Source organism: Zosterops lateralis (assembly GCF_965231275.1).
Source record: "Zosterops lateralis genome assembly, chromosome: 16".
In the NCBI taxonomy this organism is placed as follows: Eukaryota; Metazoa; Chordata; class Aves; order Passeriformes; family Zosteropidae; genus Zosterops; species Zosterops lateralis.
Window position 1 is genome coordinate 446,617 of NC_139776.1, and position 22,946 is coordinate 469,562.

At 43.7% G+C, this 22,946-nt stretch overlaps 1 protein-coding gene across 2 annotated transcripts in view; it reads left to right on the forward strand.

Moving 5' to 3' along the window:
• The window catches only part of ARFGEF2 (ARF guanine nucleotide exchange factor 2), a gene marked incomplete at its 5' end in the record, with an annotated part of 30,079 nt that extends 7,670 nt beyond the window's left edge, over positions 1-22,409 (forward strand). The window contains 36 exons of one of the 2 annotated variants that reach the window (XM_083873143.1): positions 417-563; positions 795-974; positions 1,395-1,689; positions 2,495-2,566; positions 2,836-2,984; positions 3,369-3,499; positions 3,988-4,222; positions 4,482-4,581; positions 4,808-4,947; positions 5,424-5,532; positions 6,027-6,228; positions 6,598-6,709; positions 7,243-7,448; positions 8,018-8,102; positions 8,194-8,365; positions 9,400-9,551; positions 9,740-9,868; positions 10,193-10,351; positions 10,487-10,634; positions 10,957-11,056; positions 11,828-11,868; positions 11,939-12,108; positions 12,813-12,964; positions 13,110-13,282; positions 13,699-13,859; positions 14,450-14,580; positions 14,690-14,819; positions 15,250-15,385; positions 16,147-16,285; positions 16,426-16,480; positions 16,729-16,843; positions 17,126-17,256; positions 18,232-18,400; positions 18,779-18,917; positions 19,771-19,888; positions 20,525-22,409. In XM_083873143.1, the coding sequence (XP_083729269.1) occupies positions 417-563; positions 795-974; positions 1,395-1,689; positions 2,495-2,566; positions 2,836-2,984; positions 3,369-3,499; positions 3,988-4,222; positions 4,482-4,581; positions 4,808-4,947; positions 5,424-5,532; positions 6,027-6,228; positions 6,598-6,709; positions 7,243-7,448; positions 8,018-8,102; positions 8,194-8,365; positions 9,400-9,551; positions 9,740-9,868; positions 10,193-10,351; positions 10,487-10,634; positions 10,957-11,056; positions 11,828-11,868; positions 11,939-12,108; positions 12,813-12,964; positions 13,110-13,282; positions 13,699-13,859; positions 14,450-14,580; positions 14,690-14,819; positions 15,250-15,385; positions 16,147-16,285; positions 16,426-16,480; positions 16,729-16,843; positions 17,126-17,256; positions 18,232-18,400; positions 18,779-18,917; positions 19,771-19,888; positions 20,525-20,683 (5,142 nt within the window). In that variant the 3' untranslated portion in view covers positions 20,684-22,409. The remainder of the gene's footprint in view (positions 1-416; positions 564-794; positions 975-1,394; positions 1,690-2,494; positions 2,567-2,835; positions 2,985-3,368; positions 3,500-3,987; positions 4,223-4,481; positions 4,582-4,807; positions 4,948-5,423; positions 5,533-6,026; positions 6,229-6,597; positions 6,710-7,242; positions 7,449-8,017; positions 8,103-8,193; positions 8,366-9,399; positions 9,552-9,739; positions 9,869-10,192; positions 10,352-10,486; positions 10,635-10,956; positions 11,057-11,827; positions 11,869-11,938; positions 12,109-12,812; positions 12,965-13,109; positions 13,283-13,698; positions 13,860-14,449; positions 14,581-14,689; positions 14,820-15,249; positions 15,386-16,146; positions 16,286-16,425; positions 16,481-16,728; positions 16,844-17,125; positions 17,257-18,231; positions 18,401-18,778; positions 18,918-19,770; positions 19,889-20,524) is intronic. The other variant, XM_083873144.1, reaches the window with a different exon arrangement.
• Positions 22,410-22,946: the final 537 nt, after the last annotated feature.

Genomic DNA, 22,946 nt, shown 5'->3' on the forward strand with positions numbered 1-22,946 from the left:
ACTGGACACTGAGCACACTCGGCTGGGCACTGGGAATTGGGAACTGAGCACTGGGCAGTGGAGACACTGGACACTCAGCACACTCAGCTGGGAACTGGGCACTTTGGCACTGAGGACTGGGCACTGGGCCCTGGGCACAGGGAGGAGTGTGGCAGAGCGGGTCATACTCTGGAAAAGACTGGTGTTGAAAAAATTTTCTCTGGTTATGGTATGAAGAAAGGGCCTGGGTAAAAAAGCTTTTGTGTCATACTAAAATCTGTTTTATGTGAGCAGTCCAAGTACTTGGCCAGACTACAGATGGCGTTAAATTTTTGGGTGAAGTGAGATATGCTATCTAAACCTGCCTTTTTATGCTGTGCTAAACTGTGCTTTCCTTAGCAGGATATGGTCATCTAGTCTGCATTCTTTCTATCTAGAAACTCATTGCCTATGGGCATATCACTGGCAACGCTCCGGACAGTGGAGCTCCGGGGAAACGGCTGATCGACCGGATCGTGGAAACCATCTGCAACTGCTTCCAGGGCCCTCAGACTGATGAAGGAGTACAACTGCAGATCATTAAGGTATTTTAGTCAATTTATTTTGATGCAACATTAATTTGCTTTCTCTCTCTTTCATTTTGTAACTGGAAAAAAAAAAGATGAAATATGACTGCGGGCCCAGTTGCTGCAGTTCTTACATTGTCCCATGTGTCACTGCATGGGAGGCTGTAAGACATGCATGAAGAAGAGCATGAAGACCATTGCTGCCAACTTGCTTAGGTTTCATTTTTACTGTATTACGGACTTTTCTAGGCACTTCTCACTGCAGTAACATCTCCATATATAGAAATTCATGAAGGAACAATTCTTCAAACTGTTAGAACCTGCTACAACATCTATCTGGCCAGTAAAAATCTTATTAACCAGACAACTGCCAAAGCTACCCTGACACAGATGTTAAATGTCATTTTTACACGGATGGAAAATCAAGCTGTAAGTAGCTATTACTTTTTCTCATCTCAAATGTTTAAGGTTGCAAATAACTGAAAACGTTTTTATTATTGTTGTTTCTAATGCATCTGTTGTTGTAGTTGCATATCTGTTGATTTGTTGTGTTAGAAAACTTGTCAAATCCTGCAGTGAGGCATGCTAACTGATTTGAAAATAAAAGGTGACGTGCACTGCTGATAACAAAGTTTCACACCGTAGCTTCTGCCAAATGGCGTTGGATAAACAAATGACGCTTTCCCAATAAACGTGAAGTGTATCTTTTTAATCTTATTGGCCAAGTGATTGTATTTTCACTCTTTCCTGCTAAAACGTGAATTCACAAAGGATTATCAGTCACCACAGACAGGACATCCCTCAGTGTATGTTGTGGTGAGATGAACCTTTCTACATGTGTTTTCCCAGCTGCAGGAGTCCCGAGAGGCAGAGCGGGTGCAGAAGCCGCAGTCCCCCGCGGTGCCGGGGCCGCGCTCCCCGCGCCCGGGGCAGCGGCAGCAGCAGCAGCAGAGCTCCTGGGGAGGGAGAGCTGGCACCGTGCTGGCCAACGGGGAGCCTGGCACTGGAGAGCTTGGCATTGGAGAGCCTGGCATTGGAGATGTCAGCTATGGAGAGCCCGGCCACAGGGAACGCAGCCACGATGTCAGCCACGGAGAGCCTGGCCATGGGGAGCCACCACAGGGCCCTGCCCTGCCCGCAGCAGGTGAGCACAGCTCAGGTCTGTGTTTCCTGCCCACAGCAGGTGAGCACAGCTCAGGTCTGTGTTTCCTGCCCACAGCAGGTGAGCACAGCACAGGTCTGTGTTTCCTGCCCATAGCAGGTGAGCACAGCTCAGGTCTGTGTTTCACCTGCAGCAGGTGAGCACAGCCCGGGGTCTGTTTCACTCACAGCCACCTGTTGAAGAGTGCTCTGGAGGCAGCTTTGAGGAGCAGCCATGGGGCTCCCTTGGCTCTCCTCAGACTTTCAGAGTGTGCTGCTATCCTCAGCTTGTGTCCATACTGTAACTGCTGCAGAAATGTTCTTGTTCTCCCTAGAATTCCAGTTGAACCATGTGTGCTTTATCTATAGAGAACTATAATGGAATTTGACTTGAATGGGTTGATAAAGGGTGAGGAAAGGAGGAGAATTGTCATGATGTGTAGGAAGTGACAGAACCCCTCTCAGGTAATTGAAGTCCTGTAGTAAAAATAGTGCATATTATGAAGATGCATGAAGATTTACATATTATATGCATATAATCAGCACATACTGCATCCAAATTAGGAATGCTTGTAACATTTGATAAATAATAATGACAAAATATCTGCATTAAAAATATCAGTGCCTTAATTCAAATGACATAAATAACATCAAGGGTATCTTTGAATGACTTCTCGGAAATGACTTTCGATGAGAACTCGTGAAGAACACTGATACATTTTTATGCTTCTGCCTCTGTCATGTTTCTCCTTTTAATCCTCTTCCTAAACAAAAATACTAAATTAAAAATTCTCTCTGTGTTTCATTAGAGGAAACAATTGGTGGAGGAAAGGAGATGGTTCAAGGCATTTTGGAAGATGTGGTGGAGTCAGCTGTGAAAGGTAGTGAAGTCTTCTAAAGTAAAATAGTTGCAAATATATTGATTCTAGAAGCATGGAAGTAAAATTTTTGTTGCTAAGTATCTTGACAAGAACTTAGTATCTTGTCAAGCCAGAACAGGGTTTGATTGTATCACAATATTCTTTTGGTGGTAGCTGAGAAACTTTCTCCTTGACCAGTGCTGCTTCTGTGCCACTCAGAGCTTCACAAAGTCATGGGATAGAAAACTCTTCATGCGTGATTTTAATTGTTTTTCCTTTTTCCCCTTCAGTGGCTGAAGAAAAGCAGGTAACAGAACCTGCCAAGGCTCTGCCTGCATTAGAGACTGCAGATACTCCTCTCTCTGGCTCTAGCAATGAAAATGTACAAACAAATGGGATTTCAGATGACGGACAGTCTGTTTCCTCCACTGATAATCTGGTAAATAACTGCACTGATTGCCAATATACATCTACAAAAGAAGAAATGGTTTTATTGTGGCAACTGATAGAGTGGGATTTGGCAGAAGAAAGGGACAGAAACTCTAATGTGTGTGTCCTGCTCAGGTTCAAAAAGGAAGCAACAGCTGCAATTTAATCATATATAGAAAATGCCTGTCCTGAAATTGATGATATTAGTTGTATTTTAATACAGAGTGGGGACAGAGATAAAGGGTCAGTCAACATGTGTGAAAAGATCCAGATCCCTTGTGATCCTGTTTAGCTTTAGTGGAAACTGTAGCTGATGCTCAGAGGAGCTGTGGAATCTCCCGATTGCTCTGTTGCTTTGTCTCACTGAGGGTGTGTTGTGTCTCTTACTCTCCAGGAAACAGATGTGTCTGGACATCAGGCTGCTGCCAGGTTTTCCCATGTGCTGCAGAAGGATGCCTTCCTTGTGTTCAGGTCACTGTGCAAGCTCTCCATGAAGCCGCTGGGGGAAGGACCACCAGATCCCAAGTAATAAATCTGTATTTATTGTTCTGTCCTCTCCTGGCAGCTTTTGGACATGGTTAACTAGCTGCTGTATAGTTAAGCAGGTGTTCAAAATCCACTTGTCAGGCCCTTGGTTTAGTTAGCTTGATGAATCTAGGATTGAAAATAGCTTCAAGTCATTAAAAATTCAGTACTTGAGATTTTTGGTTTTTTACTTAATAGGCTTATTAATCTTACCAGTCGGAGTGGCCTTGACTGTTAGTATTTGTAAAGCTTTTGATGGAACAGTGGGGAAGTGCTTAAGAAGCACTGAGCTGCATTTATTGAGCTGGTCTAAGATGTTAATATTACTGAAAAAAATTCAAAATTGGATGGTAGAAGTTCAAAATTCACTTGGCTGATTGCCACCCTCTTGCCCCCTGCATTTATTAAGAAATGCTGCAATGCTAATGTTGAATGCAAGTATATCCTAAGAAAATATAGAAATGTATTTAATGTTGGATTTTTTCCAGATCTCATGAGTTGCGTTCCAAGGTTGTGTCTCTCCAGCTGCTTCTCTCAGTGCTGCAGAATGCTGGTCTGGTCTTCAGGACACATGAAATGTTCATCAATGCAATCAAGCAATATCTTTGTGTAGCATTATCTAAAAATGGAGTCTCTTCTGTTCCTGATGTGTTTGAGCTCTCTCTTGCCATCTTCCTCACACTACTTTCAAATTTTAAGACCCATTTAAAAATGCAGATTGAGGTGAGAGACTTTAAATCTATTAATTGCATATGCTCTAGTTCTCAAAATACTATAATGGTAAAAAGACAGCTGGAACTTCCATTTTAATGTCTTAGTTTGGTTTGCTTACTGAACTAATATATTACTGCTGTATCCAAATTCTACTATGCATGAAATGTTACTCTTCAAGAGAAATTACTGAACAGAAATGAATCTGTACATTTGATGTGGTTCTAATAAGTTTCAGATCATCAAGTCCTTAACCTTATTTATTTTGCAGGTGTTCTTCAAGGAAATCTTCCTGAATATTCTAGAGACTTCTTCAAGTTCCTTTGAACACAAATGGATGGTGATTCAGACTTTAACTAGAATTTGTGCAGGTATTTCCACTGTGTGAAAGAATCACTTCTTCTGGCAGCAGATTAAATTTATTTTAAGAAAAAATGCCACATATGATATATTTTAAGTATGAAATTTTGAATTTCATCCTAGAGTGCTTGGGTTAAATGTCTGGATTCATCTGCACTGCCTGCTCCAACTTGCTGATTCCTTTTAAAAATTCTTTTGCACAGAATCCTAATACTTCCACTTCCTTTTATTTTCCAGATGCCCAGTGTGTAGTGGATATTTATGTTAACTATGATTGTGATTTAAATGCTGCTAATATATTTGAACGTCTTGTAAATGATTTGTCCAAAATTGCCCAGGGACGAAGTGGGCATGAGTTGGGGATGACACCTTTACAGGTAAGGAAAACACCTTTGAGGATAAGGCACTATTGTTTCATAAACACTGCTGTCTTTGCATCATTACTGACACTTCCAGAGGTTCATGCTGTCTGTAACCTACTGATAACTTACTCTTTATTGGGTTGATGATTTGAATTGGACACTGAAGCAGTGCTGTTAATTACTTGGGGATTTTGCTGCCTGTTTGCACCATGAGACCAGGCTGGTTCTGGTCTCTTTAGTTGCACTGCCAAGGGAGAGAGAACCAAGTGAGCCTTCCTCTGCCTCAATTAATTGACTTTCCTTTCTGGAGCTCATGGACCAGTGGTACTGTCTGTGGATTTGCTTTGCACAGACTTTGTGCCATATCTCCACCATAAACATTTTATTTTTACGATTATACTTTTCCAGTCCTTAGAGGGAGACTGTTGTAGAGACTGTTTTCAGCAGGGGTTGTTTTTTCTTTTTCTATTTTCTTCTTCTTTGTGTTTTAGGAACTAAGCCTGAGGAAAAAAGGACTTGAATGTTTGGTTTCTATTTTAAAATGTATGGTAGAATGGAGCAAAGACCTTTATGTGAACCCAAATCATCAGACAGGCTTGGGTAAGAGAGACTGACTTATTTAATCAGTTCATTCTTGTGTTTGTTCAGTGTTTAGAAGCTATTCAGAAGTGTGGATGCCAGGTTTGTGTCTAACAATTTGTTTACACAAGGGAGGTATTTTACAAACAGTTGTTGGTGCTGTTTGGTAACGGATTCTCCAAGTGTCTGGTTTGAATAACTGGGTTCTGTTGATGAGCTTTAGCCAGGTCCTTGTCTGCTGTAAAAGCTCATGTAGAACAAGACATGTGAGCAGTCTTGGAGTTACTAAGCTGAAGTGCTGGAATTTCTCCTTAGATGTTGCTGCTTTTCTGCCTTTTGTTGGGTTATTTTAGAATTGCATCCATAGAGCATCTTCATGTAGTGTAGTGCAGCCTGCTGAAAAGTATACATAGTAAAATAAGAATATTGACTCATAGATTTCTGCTTAAAGGTTCTGTAACTAAAAGCTCTTGACTAAACCAGGATAAATGGAATCTCACCTTGTTTGTGAACAGGTTCATATAAACCCTCTGAGCAGGAAATGGCTGAAGGCAAAGGCCTGGACACTGGAGGGAGGCGGAGCAGTGTCAGTTCCCTGGACTCCACTGTGTCCTCAGGAGTTGGAAGTGTTGGTACCCAGACTGCTGTCCCAGATGATCCAGAGCAATTTGAAGTCATCAAGCAACAAAAGGAAATAATTGAGCATGGGATAGAACTGTAAGCCCAGTATGACAGGAAAACTCAATTTTACTAGTAATGAAATGCATTGTTATGGTCTCACAGTCACACCTGTAGGGATACTAACAAATTGATATTAATGCTGAAGACTCTCACCTGCTGTTGTCAAAAAACAGTGCTGGAGCTGTTATAGTTAAAAGGAATTGCATAAAATCCTGGATGGAGTGGGAGGGGTTTTCACAGCTTTCCTTTTTGCTGACTCAGCTCTGTAAGAGTGTGTACATCTAGAGAGAAATTGATTTGAGGGACGCAGAATCTTTGATTTACGAGGACTCTGTAAAACTCAAATTTTATAGGCTGTGATATTTTTAATTGTGTGTCAATTTTCTCATGTTTTTGTCTGAATAGGTTTAATAAAAAACCAAAGAGAGGAATACAGTATCTGCAGGAGCAGGGAATGCTTGGCAGTACAGCAGAGGACCTGGCACAGTTCTTGCACCAGGAGGAACGCCTGTGCTCTGTAAGATTACACAGCACCACGAACACACCTGCCCCAGTACCCTCAGCCCTGTCCTGGTACCTGTGTGCCCCTGCTCTGCAGTTCACACCCTGGAGAAATGGACGTGCAGGGCTCCTCATGGGCACCCCTAGTGCCAAAGCTACCTGCTATTCACCTGCTGCCCCAGGCTGCTTAGTGCAGTGCTGGAGGGTTCCCTGTCAGTGGGATGTGCCTTTTGTCTGTCCCTGGGCTGGAGGGAGACACAGCAGTGTCACTGCTGGCAGCCCTGTGCCAGCAAAGCAGGATCATGGGCTGCATGTGCAGCTGGGCACAGTGCAGCCTTCCCTGGCCCTGCAGCAATGCAGACCTTGCCTTGGGCAGGGAGGAAAGCAGGAAGATGCAGACTGAGGGGGAATATGTGGTAGCCCTGTCCCTCTCCACCCCTCTGTGCTCTGTGCTCAGTGGGGTGTCAGCTTTGAGAGCTGAGCTGTGCCAGTCTTGGCCTGGAAACCCTCTTGGATTGCACAGTAATAACTGTCTCTTGTGTTTTGTAGACTCAGGTAGGGGAATTCCTCGGGGAAAGCAGCAAGTTTAACAAGGAGGTGATGTATGCCTACGTAGACCAGCTGGATTTCTGTGGCAAGGACTTTGTCTCTGCCCTGCGGATCTTTCTGGAGGGTTTCCGTCTCCCCGGGGAGGCCCAGAAGATCGACAGGTTGATGGAGAAGTTTGCTGCCAGATACATCGAGTGCAACCAACGGTAATTCACACCCTTGGTGTCACATCAGGGCCCAAGGCACATTCCCTGTGCTGCTGTGTGCCCCTTAGGGGCAGGATAGATTCAGCTCATGCCAGGCCAGGGGCTTGTGCAGGCTTGTGTGAGGAGATCTCGCTGCTGATAATGGGTAGGAAGGATATTGAGGCTGGCACTTGCTTTATTCCCAAGGACTTGCTAGAAGGAATTACTGGAAAAGGAGAGCCCTAAGCATGTTAAAATGCAACAGCTGATACAGAGACAATTTTAGACAAATGTAGATCAGTCAAGTATAAAAAACAATATTAAGCAGTAGAAATGGCTAGAATTAAAAATTCTACTTGAAAATCTCAGTCACCTCTAGTTTTCAGTATTGCAAAGATGATGTGCTTTTCCCCTCCTTTTTGTGTTTTAAACTGCTTGAGGTTTGATGCATTTCTAGTGCCACCTTAAGTCTTTGTTGGCTCCTTGGTTGAATCCATAGCACTTCTGGGTATTTTTCCTGCATGTGAAAGGAGCTAATGGATTGAGGAATTTGGGAGTCTATAACCCTGTTTTGTTTTTTCCTCCCTCAGGCAAACACTATTTGCTAGTGCAGACACTGCCTATGTTTTGGCATACTCTATTATAATGCTGACTACAGACTTGCACAGTCCACAGGTAAAAATTTAAAAAATCCAAACTTACAGAAGTTCAAATTTCCCTGGAACTTGCATTCAAAATCTGATATCCAACTTATTCCTTCTTACAGGTAAAAAATAAAATGACAAAGGAGCAGTACATTAAAATGAATCGAGGAATCAATGACAGTAAAGACCTACCAGAAGAGTATTTATCCACAATCTATGAAGAAATAGAAGGAAAGAAAATTGCCATGAAAGAGACAAAAGAATATGCAATTACAACCAAGTGCAGCAAACCAAGTAAGAAGGAACTAGAAACTGGGAAGACCATGGTGCTCTTGAACTGTGGCAGGAACTTGGGGATGGCCCAGTGGTGTGCAGAGTCCTGGTGAAAATGACATTTAGAGCTGTGTGGAAGGAAACTGGCTCAGTTACAACTCAACACTGGCTGCTGTGCTGGGAGCCTCTGGCACCACTGGAGAGCAGCACTAGAAACCAGATCCCTTGGGGTTTTTAAACACCAGTGTGAGGGGGAACTTTGCAATGAGCCTGTTTTTATGTGCTAGACAGTGAGTGAGGGCTTGATTTGGGCTGTGTTTTTGTCTCCCTCCATAGTTCAGTGGCTGTGATAGTGTTTGCAAACCAGAGAGATTAGAGAGTTTGTCATCATCTGTAGTCACCTCTCCTCATCCAGACCAAAGAGGGCTTCTGTGTGTAGCCCAGTAGAAACCAGTATATCCCCAGCTGTTCCCTACTTTTACTCAGAATAGCTGGTACTACTTTAATTCAAATTAGTGAATCCTGAATCTTCAGCATAGTGGCTTTTCCAGTGTTTTCGTGCTGTTTGCAGGTTCTCTCAATCAAAATAGGAACAAAATTAATTTGCTTGGAAGTTGAAGTTGCACCCTGTAGTATAAGGATAAAGAAACACTAAGCTATTAATTTATTTATCGTGTTGGTGAGGGCTTGTTTTGTTTTGAGGATGTGAGCCTAAGAAGATACAGGATTTTCCATCCACTTTTACAGGCAGAATGACTTGATAGAGTATGCACCTCTGACTAGGAACAGTTATGTAATAGCAGGTGTTACATAGTAAAGGGCTGAATTAGTTATTTTGTACAGAATAAAGTCTTGAGTTTTGGTGTGGTTTTTAGTGCTGGACTTCCTTGCTTGCAGCCTGGGGCAGCTTCCTGACTTCTAAGGTTTTGCAAGATTTCTATCTTTAGATTTCATTTTCAATACCTTTATTTAACGTTGTGTGACACTCAGTGTGAAGGATGGAATATGCTCTCATAAGAGCAGCTGAGCAGTGTCTGTGTGTGGTGTCCCTGTAGGTGTAGCCAACGAGAAGCAGAGGAGGTTGTTGTACAACCTGGAGATGGAACAAATGGCAAAGACAGCCAAGGCCCTCATGGAGGCAGTGAGCCATGCAAAGGCTCCTTTCACCAGTGCCACTCACCTGGACCACGTCAGGCCCATGTTCAAGGTGCGTGTCAGCTTCTCACTGTATCTTTGTTATCAAGAGTTTCAAGCATAGGGAAAAAAGGGGAAAATTACTCTGAAGAGTTTGCTGATGAACCAGATGGACTCTTTGGGTATATTTCACTTCAGTAACCCAGTGTTTTGGGCTAAAGTTGTAAGAGACTTCTGAATTTAGTTTCTTCCTGTGTTTAGCTTGTGTGGACTCCCCTGCTCGCAGCTTACAGCGTTGGCCTGCAGAACTGTGATGACACAGAAGTTGCATCCCTGTGCTTGGAGGGAATACGCTGTGCCATTAGGATAGCCTGCATCTTTGGAATGCAGGTTGGTGCCAAACTTAGCCTGAGCCTGGCTGGGGGCCAGGTGGGCTCTGGGGGGCAGATGAAGAACTGCAAACAGCTTGTACACAGAAGATGAAGTGTCTCATCTGCTTTCTTGAAGTGGTAAAAGTCTTGATGTAATCAGCATTTCTTCAACTCTTCTTTTTCTTGCTGAATCTTCTATTAAGAGCATTTGCTGACTGGCATCCTGCTCTCCTTTAGCTGGGAAGGGCTCTAAGTGTGCCAGCTATCCACAGAAAAAAATTTGTAGGCAAGTTGCTTCCTCTGGTTCTTTGGGGATTTTGATGCTTGTTTCTTTGCCTTGTAGCTTGAACGAGATGCTTATGTACAGGCCCTTGCTCGTTTTTCCCTGTTGACTGCCAGCTCCAGCATTACAGAAATGAAACAGAAGAACATTGATACCATTAAGACTCTCATTACAGTTGCTCACACAGATGGCAACTATCTTGGCAATTCTTGGCATGAGGTAAATTTTTATTAGTTTAAATACTGAACGTGCTGTCTTATATGGGAAGGTGATAAATATTAAATACAAATATAGGTTAAGAATAAAAAGGTGGTGGTGTGCATAAACACAGTATTTAATTTCCTTTGGTTTTAGATCTTGAAGTGTATTAGCCAGCTGGAGCTGGCACAGCTGATAGGAACTGGTGTGAAAACTCGGTATTTATCTGGCTCTGGGCGTGAGAGGGAAGGCACCATTAAGAGCTATGCCTCTGCAGGAGAGGAGTTTATGAGCCTGGGATTGGGTAAGGTTATTAATCCTGAACTTCACAAAGATGCACATACAAGTGTGCAGCATTAACTATTTGTAGCTGACTTAGAGTTCATATTTTAAAATAGTATTTTATCTGTTCCAATTTTATTAACAATATTATATCATCTTAACCTAAACAATTTGATGTTTAGCTGTGTAATATAATCTGGCACAGATCTGGCAAAGGCACCATCTGCTCCATATAAATTACATGGTAACTAGAAGCAGTAGTCACTTCTCTTTGTTTGATGTTGGAGTTAATATAAAGTCATTATTTCCTGGTGGCAAATCCTGTTTTTGATGGATTATTTCAGGGAACCTGGTTGGCAGCGGGGCTGAGAAGCGGCACATGGCGAGCATCCAGGAGTCCGTGGGGGAGACCAGCTCACAGAGCGTGGTGGTGGCAGTGGACAGGTACTGACTGTCACCTCTGCACTCTGGCCTAAGTCATCCTCTTTGTCACCTGCCCTTCTGAAATGTTGTCTGAAGAGTTGCTTCTATCCTAAACCAGGTGTTGGAATGGGAGTTCTTAGTAACTACTGATGCAATTGTGCAAGTTTGCACAATCATATATTCAGACTTGTAGTGTTTAGTCTAACCATAAATGTGTCTGTTACCACATCAAAGTCCAGAACATTTGGGAATGTTCTCTGCTTTATCAGTGTTCTATATGGACCACTATCAGCAGTCTGAACTCCTCTGAGGACTGAACAGCTGAAGGGGAAGAAGGGACAACAGGGCATCCATAGTCTTTCTCCTGTCTGTTTTGACAGCCACAGCCAGCCATATTTTCAGAGGATATAAAGATCAAAGGTGGCTGGAGGCCAGTAAAGTCTTGTAGCAAAGCTTTCCTACTGTCTATTTATTGTCCCCATGAAATTTAACATGCTGTCACCCAAATGAGTGTTCCAGCATAACTTGGCCTGGGTAAACCTGTGAGCCTGTGCCTGTTCCTGCAGTGGGGCAGGAGCAGAGCAGGCTGTGCCTTGGTGCAGGAAAGGGGATGCTTAGACTGAGGGAAGGTGCACGTACTGCTGCCAAGGAGCAAGAACACGAGGGGTACAGAGTTCCTGCATGGAGGACTGTGAGGCACCTCCAGACGTGCTGACCTTTTGCTGCAGCCCTGGGCTGTAACTGACTCCTGTGGATGCGCAGCTCAAACTACAACTCTTTGCTGTGTTTCAGGATTTTCACGGGCTCCACCAGGCTGGACGGGAACGCCATAGGTACGTGTGAGGGGTGCCGGGGCCCCGGGCCCGGGGGCAGCCTGGCTGACTGCAGCCTCCTCCCCTGCAGTTGACTTTGTGCGCTGGCTGTGCGCCGTGTCCATGGACGAGCTGGCGTCCCCGCACCACCCGCGCATGTTCAGCCTGCAGAAGATCGTGGAGATCTCCTACTACAACATGAACCGCATCAGGCTGCAGTGGTCCAGGATCTGGCACGTCATTGGAGACCACTTCAATAAGGTTCTTCTTCAAATCCAGTTACACAACAGGCATAATTGTGGGGCTTCTTTAATCAGCTTTTCCCTTCTGTGTTAGTGGCTTAAACTCTGATATTGAAAAAGATTCCATTCAATGCACCTAGAGGAAGCACCTATTTAAAAATCTAAAGTGTACAAATAGAGAAGTTTATAGGAATGATCTTCCTAATATATATATAATATAATATAATATATAATATAATATAATATAATATAATAATATATATAATATAATATATAATCATAATCTTTGTTATATGATTTGGTATTTTTGTAATTTTTTCTTTGTCTTTTCCTTCAGATAAAATGCCATGTTAGTTTTTCCTCTAAAATGTTCACAAGGGATCCTGGAACAATTATTTTCCTTAGGAAGTTGCATCATACTAGGATGGGATTTTTTTTAACCAAAGATTTAATTTATTTTATTGTATTATACTGTATTTTAATTTTAGCATCTAGCTGGCTATTACAGTGCTGCTTTGATGCATTCAAAATCCATGGGTCTGTTTAGATGGAAGGCATGACAGAAAGCCCCCTTCAACAAGAACCCCTTCTTTCCCAAGTGTCTGAACACTAGAATGTGCTAGCAATGTTTAGTGGGCTGAGATGGACCCTGAGTGATGAATTTGTTACTCATATAATTTGCACATTAACTGATAAGTGTCTGACAATATGCTTTCCTTCCAGGTTGGGTGTAACCCTAACGAAGATGTTGCCATCTTTGCTGTAGACTCATTAAGGCAGCTGTCAATGAAATTTCTTGAGAAGGGAGAGTTAGCCAACTTCCGCTTCCAGAAAGACTTCCTAAGGCCTTTTGAGCATATTATGAAGAAAAACAGGTGTGAGGCACTGCAATTTCTGCTTTAGTCCCACTTAGGGGTGTCACTTGGTGTGGGTTAGATAGTCATTTTCAGGGAAGTGGGGCAGTTACTTCGTGCCAGTGTAAAGTAGTCTTGCTTTCCTTTGTCTGCATTTCTTTTTAAGGTCTCCGACTATTCGAGACATGGTGATCCGCTGTATTGCTCAGATGGTGAACTCTCAGGCTGGTAACATTCGTTCAGGCTGGAAAAACATCTTTGCAGTCTTCCATCAAGCAGCCTCAGACCACGATGGGAATATCGTAGAGCTGGCCTTTCAGACCACAGCACACATAGTTAGTAAGTGATGCTGGGCAGATGCATACACCCAAATTAGCCTGCCTGCTGTGACTCTGCTTCAAAAGACTCCTCTGAACAAGGCTTTTGTATTTCCAGGCAAATAAACACACAACCCTGAAGCCAGACTGTTTAAACTCTGCACCTGGGTCATGCCCTTTAAGTCTCCTGAATGCCATGGACAGGACAAACTGGATATAGATAGTCTGCTGTAGAACTTTGGAATGCAGTTGGTGGGGTGGGACAGGGAAGAATGCAAGAGAGGGCCAAGAACCATATTTAAGGCAGGAGATCTGGTCCTTTTGTGTTTGTCTGTTCCACAGCAGCATCCCATGGGTGATGTGCCTAGACTGATGCAGTTTATCTATGGATTTTAATGTCAGTAAATTTTAAAAAGTGTATTTCTTTGTTCTTCACAGCAAATATTTTTCAGCAGCACTTTCCAGCAGCCATTGACTCATTTCAGGACGCAGTAAAATGCCTCTCTGAGTTTGCCTGTAACGTTGCCTTCCCTGACACCAGCATGGAAGCCATCAGGCTGATCCGCTACTGTGCAAAATATGTCTCTGAGAGACCACAGGTACACTGGAATATTTACCCTTTCCTGCTCTCTTCTACTGTTAAATGGAGATTAATCTACTAAGAAGGAGCTTCCATACTCAAACTTCAATTGCAAGTGTTTGTATTCAAGGCTTATTTGGTTTAGGAGAAATTTTGGTATTATGTAAGCAGTAAACTAAGGCTAGTTAAGTAATGTTAAGTCCTTTAAGTCCAAATGGGAAATAACTGAATTAAATAGTCCTTGGTTTTTTGGTTGTTTTTGTGGTGTTAGGATGACTTGGAAAGCAGTGCTTCTTGTTCTGTCACTCTAGTTATGTCTAGTGCAGGTGGTTACAAATGTGTATTGTCCATCAGTCTGTTGTGTGAATACTGAACACAATAATCACTGCACTGGCTGAGGAGAGCCTGGAGTTGCATTGCAATTGCATGTCCCCACTCCCTGCTGCTTTCAGGGTCCCAGAGACTCGTAGAACTGGTTTCTGCCAATTTTAGATTTCCTTGTTAACTTTCCAAGTCTGTCTGTACCTTTGGTAGTATCTAAATTTGTCACAATCAAACACTTTTAAGATAACTTTTTCTTTAAATCTTTTTTTTCTGCTGATCTTCAAGGTATTAAGGGAATACACAAGTGATGACATGAATGTGGCTCCTGGGGACAGAGTGTGGGTCAGAGGATGGTTCCCTATTTTGTTTGAACTTTCTTGTATCATTAATCGTTGCAAGTTAGATGTTCGTACAAGGTAATAAAGCTTTTATTTTTTTCCTTTTTTATTTTAATTCATTTAGTGACGGTATCACAGGAAGACATTTTAACATCTGTTTCTATACTTGTTTGGGTTTTTTTTACAGAGGCTTAACAGTGATGTTTGAAATCATGAAGAGTTATGGGCATACCTTTGAAAAGCACTGGTGGCAAGACCTGTTTAGAATTGTGTTTCGGATTTTTGATAATATGAAACTCCCTGAACAACAAACTGAGGTAAAACCAAACAAAAATCCCCAAAAGCAAGCATTCCCTAGAGTTGTCCTTTTAGGAGCTCATACATCTGAGGCAGCGGTTTCTATTGACATCAGATATTGCCACCCCATACTGCCCCAGACTTAACTAAGCACGTTCTGTGTTCTGCTGAATTCTGTGCCATGAATGAAACTTGCCTCAGTGTCCAGTGACCTGTGTGTCTGTCTGATTATTTTCAAGGAGATTGTTCTCCTGCTGTGAACATGTACAGTTTTCTGAGCAGTGTTCTTGTGGCCAGCTGAGCACTTCTGATGAGACATCTGTAGTTGTGAGGCTTTAGTTCTGAGTTCTCCTCAGGGCTCTGTCTCATGTTGAGCAGCCACATATAATCAAGTGTTGTCATCATGGAAGAATCCCCATGGAACCAAAGACTTTCTATTTTCTGTCCCAGAAATCAGAGTGGATGACCACGACATGCAACCACGCCCTTTATGCCATCTGTGACGTGTTCACACAGTTCTATGAGGCTTTGCACGAGATCCTTCTTCCTGACATACTGGCACAGCTGCACTGGTGTGTAAAACAAGGTACCTCATTTACCTGTATCTTTTGATCAAATGTAGTTTTAAATGTTCATTATTTAAGAAGGGAAGGTTAACTGAATTTTGGAAGAATAAAAGTTCCCATTAGGACAATACGTGTTGCAGTAGATTGATGCAATATTTTGAATATCTGAGCCCAATCTTTTCATTGAGTTAGGGAACTTTTTTGTTTCTGTGACACAGCAAAAGCTTTTGGAGAATGGTGTGAATCTTCTAAACCTTCTGCCAACAACCTTTCCTGGTTAGACTACAGGGACACATCAGCTCCTTTATTTACACAGACAGATGTGTCCCTGCATTCTGACACCACTTCACCCTTCTCCCAGCCAGCAAGTGTTTCTGAACACAGCTTTGTAAAGAGCATCTTTTCTTTGTGGCTCTAAATCGTACACCTGGAATCCTGCATGTGACTGGCATGGAATGTCGGGATGATCTTGCAGTAAATCATAATTTTCCAGTTCCTCCTTTTCCTTCCTTTTTCCCACTGTGTGCCCCCTTCTTCTGCTCTGCCTTTTGTCTTCCCTGGTTGGATTTCCATCTCATGAAGGCTATTTTGAAACTCTTTTTTTTTTCTATTCAGTAGGTTCTTCAGCTTCATATTGTTGTAACATATTGTATAGGCTTTGAGCCAAGAGATTGTGCACTTCACAGTATTGGTAAAAATTTTTAATGGAGCAGTAATAGGAAATGCTTAATTTTTCATTGATATTGTAGAAGTTGATAAATATGGAAGGTTTCTTTCACAGATAATGAGCAGTTGGCACGATCAGGTACAAACTGCCTGGAAAACCTGGTAATACTCAACGGACAGAAATTCAGCCCTGAAGTCTGGGGCCAGACATGCAATTGTATGCTAGAAATCTTCAAAACAACTATTCCTCATGTGTAAGTTCATAAGTTTAATTCTTATATTGCCACCCAATTCCAAAGCAGCAATATTCCATTTTTTGTTTTATTCTGTTTTGTTTGATATTTTGTTTTTTTATTGTTTCTTGTTGTTGTTTTGTTCCTTTAACTCTGTGAAGCTTGCTGACGTGGAAGCCTGTAGGAATGGAGGAAGATTCATCTGAAAAACACTTGGTAAGAGCCAACTCAGGGTGATAAAGTGACTTGAAGGGTTTTGTGTTAGGTTAGCTTGTGAAATATTCTGTTGTAGTTAATAAACCTGACAAGAAATTGTCAGTAGATCGTATTTGGAGTTATTGTATAAAAGGATGTAAAGAATAGATGCAGGAAGCCTTTGAATCTAGGATTAGAGAAGTCATCTGAAGTAGCTGGTTGGGAGTTAGTGTTTCACATTGCTGGAATTGCTCTGCACTCTCTTCTAGGACTTGGACCTAGACCGCCAGTCTTTGAGCAGCATGGATAAAAATGCCTCTGAAAGGGGACAAAGCCAGTATTCAAATCCAACAGATGAGAGCTGGAAGGGTGGTCCTTATGCAAGTAAGGAAAACATACAAGCTTTTTCAATCCACCTTTACAGCCAATCTTAGTTCACTTCTGTGTTCTCTACAGAAAGTTTTGGGCAGTTAAACTTGGGATAAGTCTTTTCAATTTGTGTTTGTGCCTTGCAGTGAGATTTTGTTCTTCTCTCTTTGCAGTGAGAAGATAATTCACAGCATTATTAAATATCAAATTGTTAAGGGGAATGTCATATTTTTCTAGCCTTTTGTAAGTGAATCATCATGAATTGCTTCTGAAACTTGTGTTGCTCCATTTCATTAGACCAAAAGCTATTTGCTGGCCTCCTGATCAAGTGTGTGGTGCAGCTGGAGTTGATACAGACCATTGATAACATAGTGTTCTATCCAGCAACGAGCAAGAAGGAAGATGCTGAGCACATGGCTGCAGCTCAGGTACCATCAGACTTACCTGTAACCTTGTTGTGACAGTCAAGTACAGACTGTGGAATGCTCTGATATGTCTCACAAAATAGAGCCTTTTCTGACTCTCAGCACTACCCTGAATGTGTGTGTAAACTACTCTTAAGTTGTGATTCTTCTGCCTGCCTGTTGTAGTGTTGTATTACTTTATTTTTATTATCAATATAATAGATTATGGTTGTTTTTATCAGGAATACATGCTCATCAAAAATGGTATTTGTTTGTTTGGGGGAAAGTATTCTTTTCTGCTCATTAGACCGAGTGTCATTTAGCCACAGCTGAGGCTCTGCTCTGGGTGTTTGCACAGGAAGTGTTGCAGAAGTTGAACTTCAGCAAGGCCAATGGTCAAGATTTGCTCATTGGTGACCTCAGACATGTCCCTGCCCCTGAAAGTTCTGGTTCTGGCCAGTAGTGCACAGTAGCTCTGGCTTGGCTGTTAATAAAGCCCCAAGCTGGAAGTTCTGGTTAGTGCATTCAGGTAGTGTTTTGAGGATGGTGTAGTTAAAATCCTAGTGAAATTAATTAAAAATATTGAGCCCTTTAATTAATTTTTACATGAGCCAAGGATGGGGGATTTCTACACTAGGCAGCATTTAAACCCACACTGGTTTTGTTGCTAATTTTGGTGTTTTCAGAATTCAACAGATCTACCCAGTCAGCTTCTAGAGAAGAGGAAATGTTCTGTACTGTATTGCTGTGACTGCAATGTCCTGATAAGGGAGTTCTTCCCTTGCTCTTGAGTCTTATTTTCTTATCAGTAACTAGGTTAGATCGTAACTTCTCTCTTCTTAAGTGCCCTACTGAGGGGAGTACAGCTCTGATCTCTGACAGGACCACTCTGCTGTGTTGTACTGCCCTAATCCTGCACTGCACCTATAAATGGAATTAGTCACTGGAGTTTATGGCCTGTGCTCTCTCTCTCTCTGTCCCTCTCCCCCTGTTCTTTAGCGAGACACACTGGATGCAGATATCCACATTGACACAGAAGACCAAGGAATGTATAAGTACATGTCTTCACATCACCTTTTTAAGTTACTGGATTGTCTGCAAGAGTCTCACTCATTTTCAAAGGCCTTTAATTCAAACTATGAGCAGCGAACTGTGTTATGGAGAGCAGGTAAGGCTTTTATTTGATAAAAACGCTGAACTACACTTCCAGCTTTTTAAGTCTCATCACACGACAGCGTGCTATTGCAATCATCTCTAGAGTTTATTGGACAGTCACATTTTATTGCTTGTCTCCTTCCTGATGACTTGAATAATTCTGTTTGCTAAATTATTATTTTTTTTTAAATTAAAGTAGTGTTACACAGTTAGGTACTGCTGTAGTTAAGCATCTTTATAAATAAATCAGAACTCAGTCAAAATCAAGGAGTAGGAAATATTGTCTGGACAAGAAATCATTACTGGTGAGATATTGTTGATAAAATTTAGTTTTGGCTAGTAACAGCAGCTTTGGATGTTCCCTCTTGTCCTGTGTGGGACTGATTTCTAGGGTTCAAGGGTAAATCAAAACCCAACCTCTTGAAGCAAGAGACCAGCAGCCTGGCCTGCTGCCTGAGGATCCTGTTCCGCATGTACGTGGACGAGAGCCGGCGCGAGGCCTGGGCAGCGGTGCAGCAACGCCTGCTCAGGTGAGACAGGGACAGGGGACAGGGGCTGGGGACAGGGATACACAGCTGGGGACAGGGGCTGGGGACAGGGACAGGGGCCTGGGCAGTGGTGCAGCAACGCCTGCTCAGGTGGGACAGGGACAGGGGACAGGGACAGGGGCTGGGGACAGGGGCTGGGGACAGGGACAGGGGACTGGGGACACTCTACCTGCTCAGGTGGGACAGGGACAGCAGGCTGGGGACAGGGGGCTGGGACAGGGACAGGGGACTGGGCAGCGGTGCAGCAACGCCTGCTCAGGTGGGACAGGGACAGGGGGCTGGGGACACTCTGCCTGCCCAGGTGGGACAGCACAGGGGGCTGGGGACAGGGACACACAGCTGGGGACACTCTGTGCTCAGAGGTCACTGAGCAGGGAGGGAGCCATGTGCCTGGCATAGATGGAGCACCTTCTGCCTGATCCAGGCTTTTCTTTATGCAAGTGATGGCATCTGAAGAGTTTTCCCATCTGAGTACATAGCAGTAGAGGTAGAATAGGATACACTGATTGAAAAGGAGTGCAGTGTAACCTGCCATAAACTCCAGTTTGCAGGTTGAAAGTGACAGCAATTACAAAATGTTTATCAGGCAGATTAATTTTCTTTTTCCTTCTCTGTCACCAACATGAAAAGTATTTCAGTTCAGTTATCCAGAATGATTCCTGTGCTAGAAAAAGCAAATCTGTCTAGTTAAAGTTGTTGTATGTGATTGAAAACTTCCCCATGGAAGTACATCTTGCTTGAAAACAAAGTACACTGAGAGGACAAACAGAGCATGTAATCAGAACCTTTAGAAGGGTTTTCTGTCTGGTTTGTGTGAACTGTGCCATCTCTGCAGTGTGTGCAGTGAAGCCCTGGCCTATTTTATTACCGTCAACTCGGAAAGCCACAGAGAGGCCTGGACCAATCTCCTGCTGTTGCTTCTAACAAAAACACTAAAAATCAGTGATGATAAGGTAAGAAGTCATGTCTGCATTTGGGTATGTTTTTCATTCTTGCTTCAGCTGAGTTCAGTCTTTATTTCCATGCAGATTGGAGGTGGGAGGTTCCTCATAGCCAGTGCTCTCCTTGCCATACAGAAGTGGCAGCTCCACTGTCTGCAGGCATTCTGCTCTGTGGGAATGGGGCTGCATCCTTGCAATTCCCAGTTGTGTGGGAACGTGGATAGAGTTACTGAACAGCTTTCATATAACAGCACAATGAGTGTGCAGTCAGGGAGGGGCTCATGCTCTATTACAGCAGCACAGGAATGGTAAGGGTGAATTTCACCCCTGTGAAATTGGAATTCCAGTTTCCTTGACAGTGATGGCAAGAATAATTTTTCAGGATCTTGGCCCTTTTGAGGAAAAGGGAATGCAAATATTCCTGTTTTCTCTAGGCTGAGGAGTCCCAACACCCTGACTCTGTTTAGGGAGTAACCCCAAAGCAGGGCTGTGTGTGCTGCTGCCACAAACAACACGGAGCTCCCGGGGCCACGGGGAGGGCTTGGGTGAGCCCTGGTGTTCTAACGAGGTGGTGCAGCCAGGAACGTGTCAACAGTTTATTTTGCTGTAGCAGTGGAGAGTGATGTTGTGTTTGTGTGTCTCGGCCAGTTCAGGGCCCACGCCTGCACCTATTACCCGTTCCTGTGTGAGATCATGCAGTTCGACCTGATCCCCGAGCTGCGCGCGGTGCTGCGCCGCTTCTTCCTGCGCATCGGGCTGGTCTTCAACATCTGCAGCCCCCAGGAGCAGCCCCTGCCTGCCTGCTAGCCCTGCCTGCAGGGGCTGGGCTGTGCCTGCCTGCCCTGCCTGCCTGGGGCTGCTGCACCGGCCTGCGCAGCGCCCACAGCTGTGCCCACACACGGACTGGAGCCAGGGGAAACGGGACCCTGGTGTGTCGCCACAGGAGCGAGTCGTCCTTACCACAACTTGGGAATGAGGAGAATAATCCTGTCCTGTCCATCCTACAGAAGTGTCAGCGGTTTTATTTAAATTATTGCTTACAGAGTCAATACAGTAGGTGTGCAGTCTCTTTGTTTCGATGCTAATCATTTGTATGATCCAGTATGTCTCTTCTAGTCCTTTATCCACTGCTCAGCCTTTCATCCCAGCCAGAGCTGATAGATCAGCTGGATCTCTCCACGGAAGTTCTGCCCCTTGGAACCAGTGACTGTGTTTGTGTAGCCTTGTGATGTTGGCACGTGTTCACAATAAACTCTTCTGTGGTGGCCACTGACCACCCGAGATCCCTCTGGGTTTTCCTTTGTGTCCAGGGCCAGGCCAGGCAGGGCACTGGGCTGCTGAGTGGACAGCCTGTAGGATGTTTGGAGAAGCTTTTCCTCCTGTTTAGCAAATTACTTAAATTTTGTTTTAATATCAGTACTGCATCTTCTGAGACTTAGTTTTATGGAAGATTTTACATCAGGAGCAACAATACCATCTACTCCTTTAGCTTATTAGGCTTGAGTTAAAGAGTAACAAACTTAAAATATTAACAGTATTTAAAGAAAACAACAAACCAAGAAACAGCAACAACAACCTACCTACTTGAATGGAATGAAGTGTATAACATTATTTTGTATTTTGAGTTGAGTTTCCTGGCAGGATGGCCTCAGGTGAGGTTGTCTTGGGAAATGCTGCTCTGAGCTGCTGGGAATGCGCTTTCTTTGGAGTTTTTTTGGTGGTTGTTTTTCGTTTATTTGTTTGATTTGCTTTTTGTGATCTTTTTCCAAAGGGTTTTCATGGTGCTCCTCAATACATCAGTTTGTCCTGTTTAAGAATTGTTTGGGAAAGGTTTTACAGTCAAGTATAGTGACAAAGCTTTCACAATTTATTTTTAATTTTTATTTTTAACCAAAGAAAAGTAAGTGGTAGTTGTGGCTCTTTGACTTTTAAATGCCCATTAGGTTAAATCTATACCTGCTATTTAGTAGCAGGGAGTGAATGGCTATGACAATAGGAGAAGACTAAAAAATGAGCAATGCTGGTATTTAACTTGCTGCATTTGAAATATCCTTTTGTGCTGCATCTCATGCAGCTGCTCATTCCCTGGGAATGTCACTGCATCGGGCACTGCAGGAAATGAAGTATTTATTTTAATTCTATTTAAATCTGTAATAATATGCTATTCCTTTCCTTCTGGTCATAGGTAGTCCTAAGGAAAATATTTGAACCGTTATTTTTCAGATTTGGAATGTGTTCCATCAGACACACCTGGCCAGCTGCATGTTCCTCTGTGTGTCACAGGTTTGAAAGCCCTGCAGTCATGAATTGAAGCAAGTCTCAATTCTGAGGTCTTAAATTACTTCAGTTGCTTTAAGGGCTTTCTCTACTGTAAGGGGCAGCACTTGTACTCTCTCTGCACATAGGATAAGGCTGTTTAATCCATGCTTCCCTCCAGCCTTTGGTCTGAGACTGTTCTTTTCCTTTAGAAAAGCTTTTGTTGTGTTTATACCCGTCCCAAACTGCTGAAGTTGGGTCTGTGATACCCAACCACCCCAGGTGGGTCCCACACAGTTACACTAGAGAGGGCAGCCCTGTCCTGTCCCTGTCCTGTCCCCCGACAGCAATAACCGGGTGTGTCGGGGGGTTTTCCTCCTGCAGGGCCGCCTCCTCCTCCTCCTGCCGTGTGAGGAGCAGAGCTGTGCCTGTGCAGGGAAACAGAGTCACCTCCCGGGCGGGGAGCAGAGCTGTGCCTGTGCAGGGACAGAGTCACCTCCCGTGTGAGGAGCAGAGCTGTGCCTGTGCAGGGACACAGAGTCACCTCCCGTGTGAGGAGCAGGGCTGTGCCTGTGCAGGGACACAGAGTCACCTCCCGTGTGAGGAGCAGGGCTGTGCCTGTGCAGGGACAGAGTCACCTCCCGGGCAGGGAGCAGGGCTGTGCCTGTGCAGGGACACAGAGTCACCTCCCGTGTGAGGAGCAGGGCTGTGCCTGTGCAGGGACACAGAGTCACCTCCCGTGTGAGGAGCAGGGCTGTGCCTGTGCAGGGACACAGAGTCACCTCCCGGGCAGGGAGCAGGGCTGTGCCTGTGC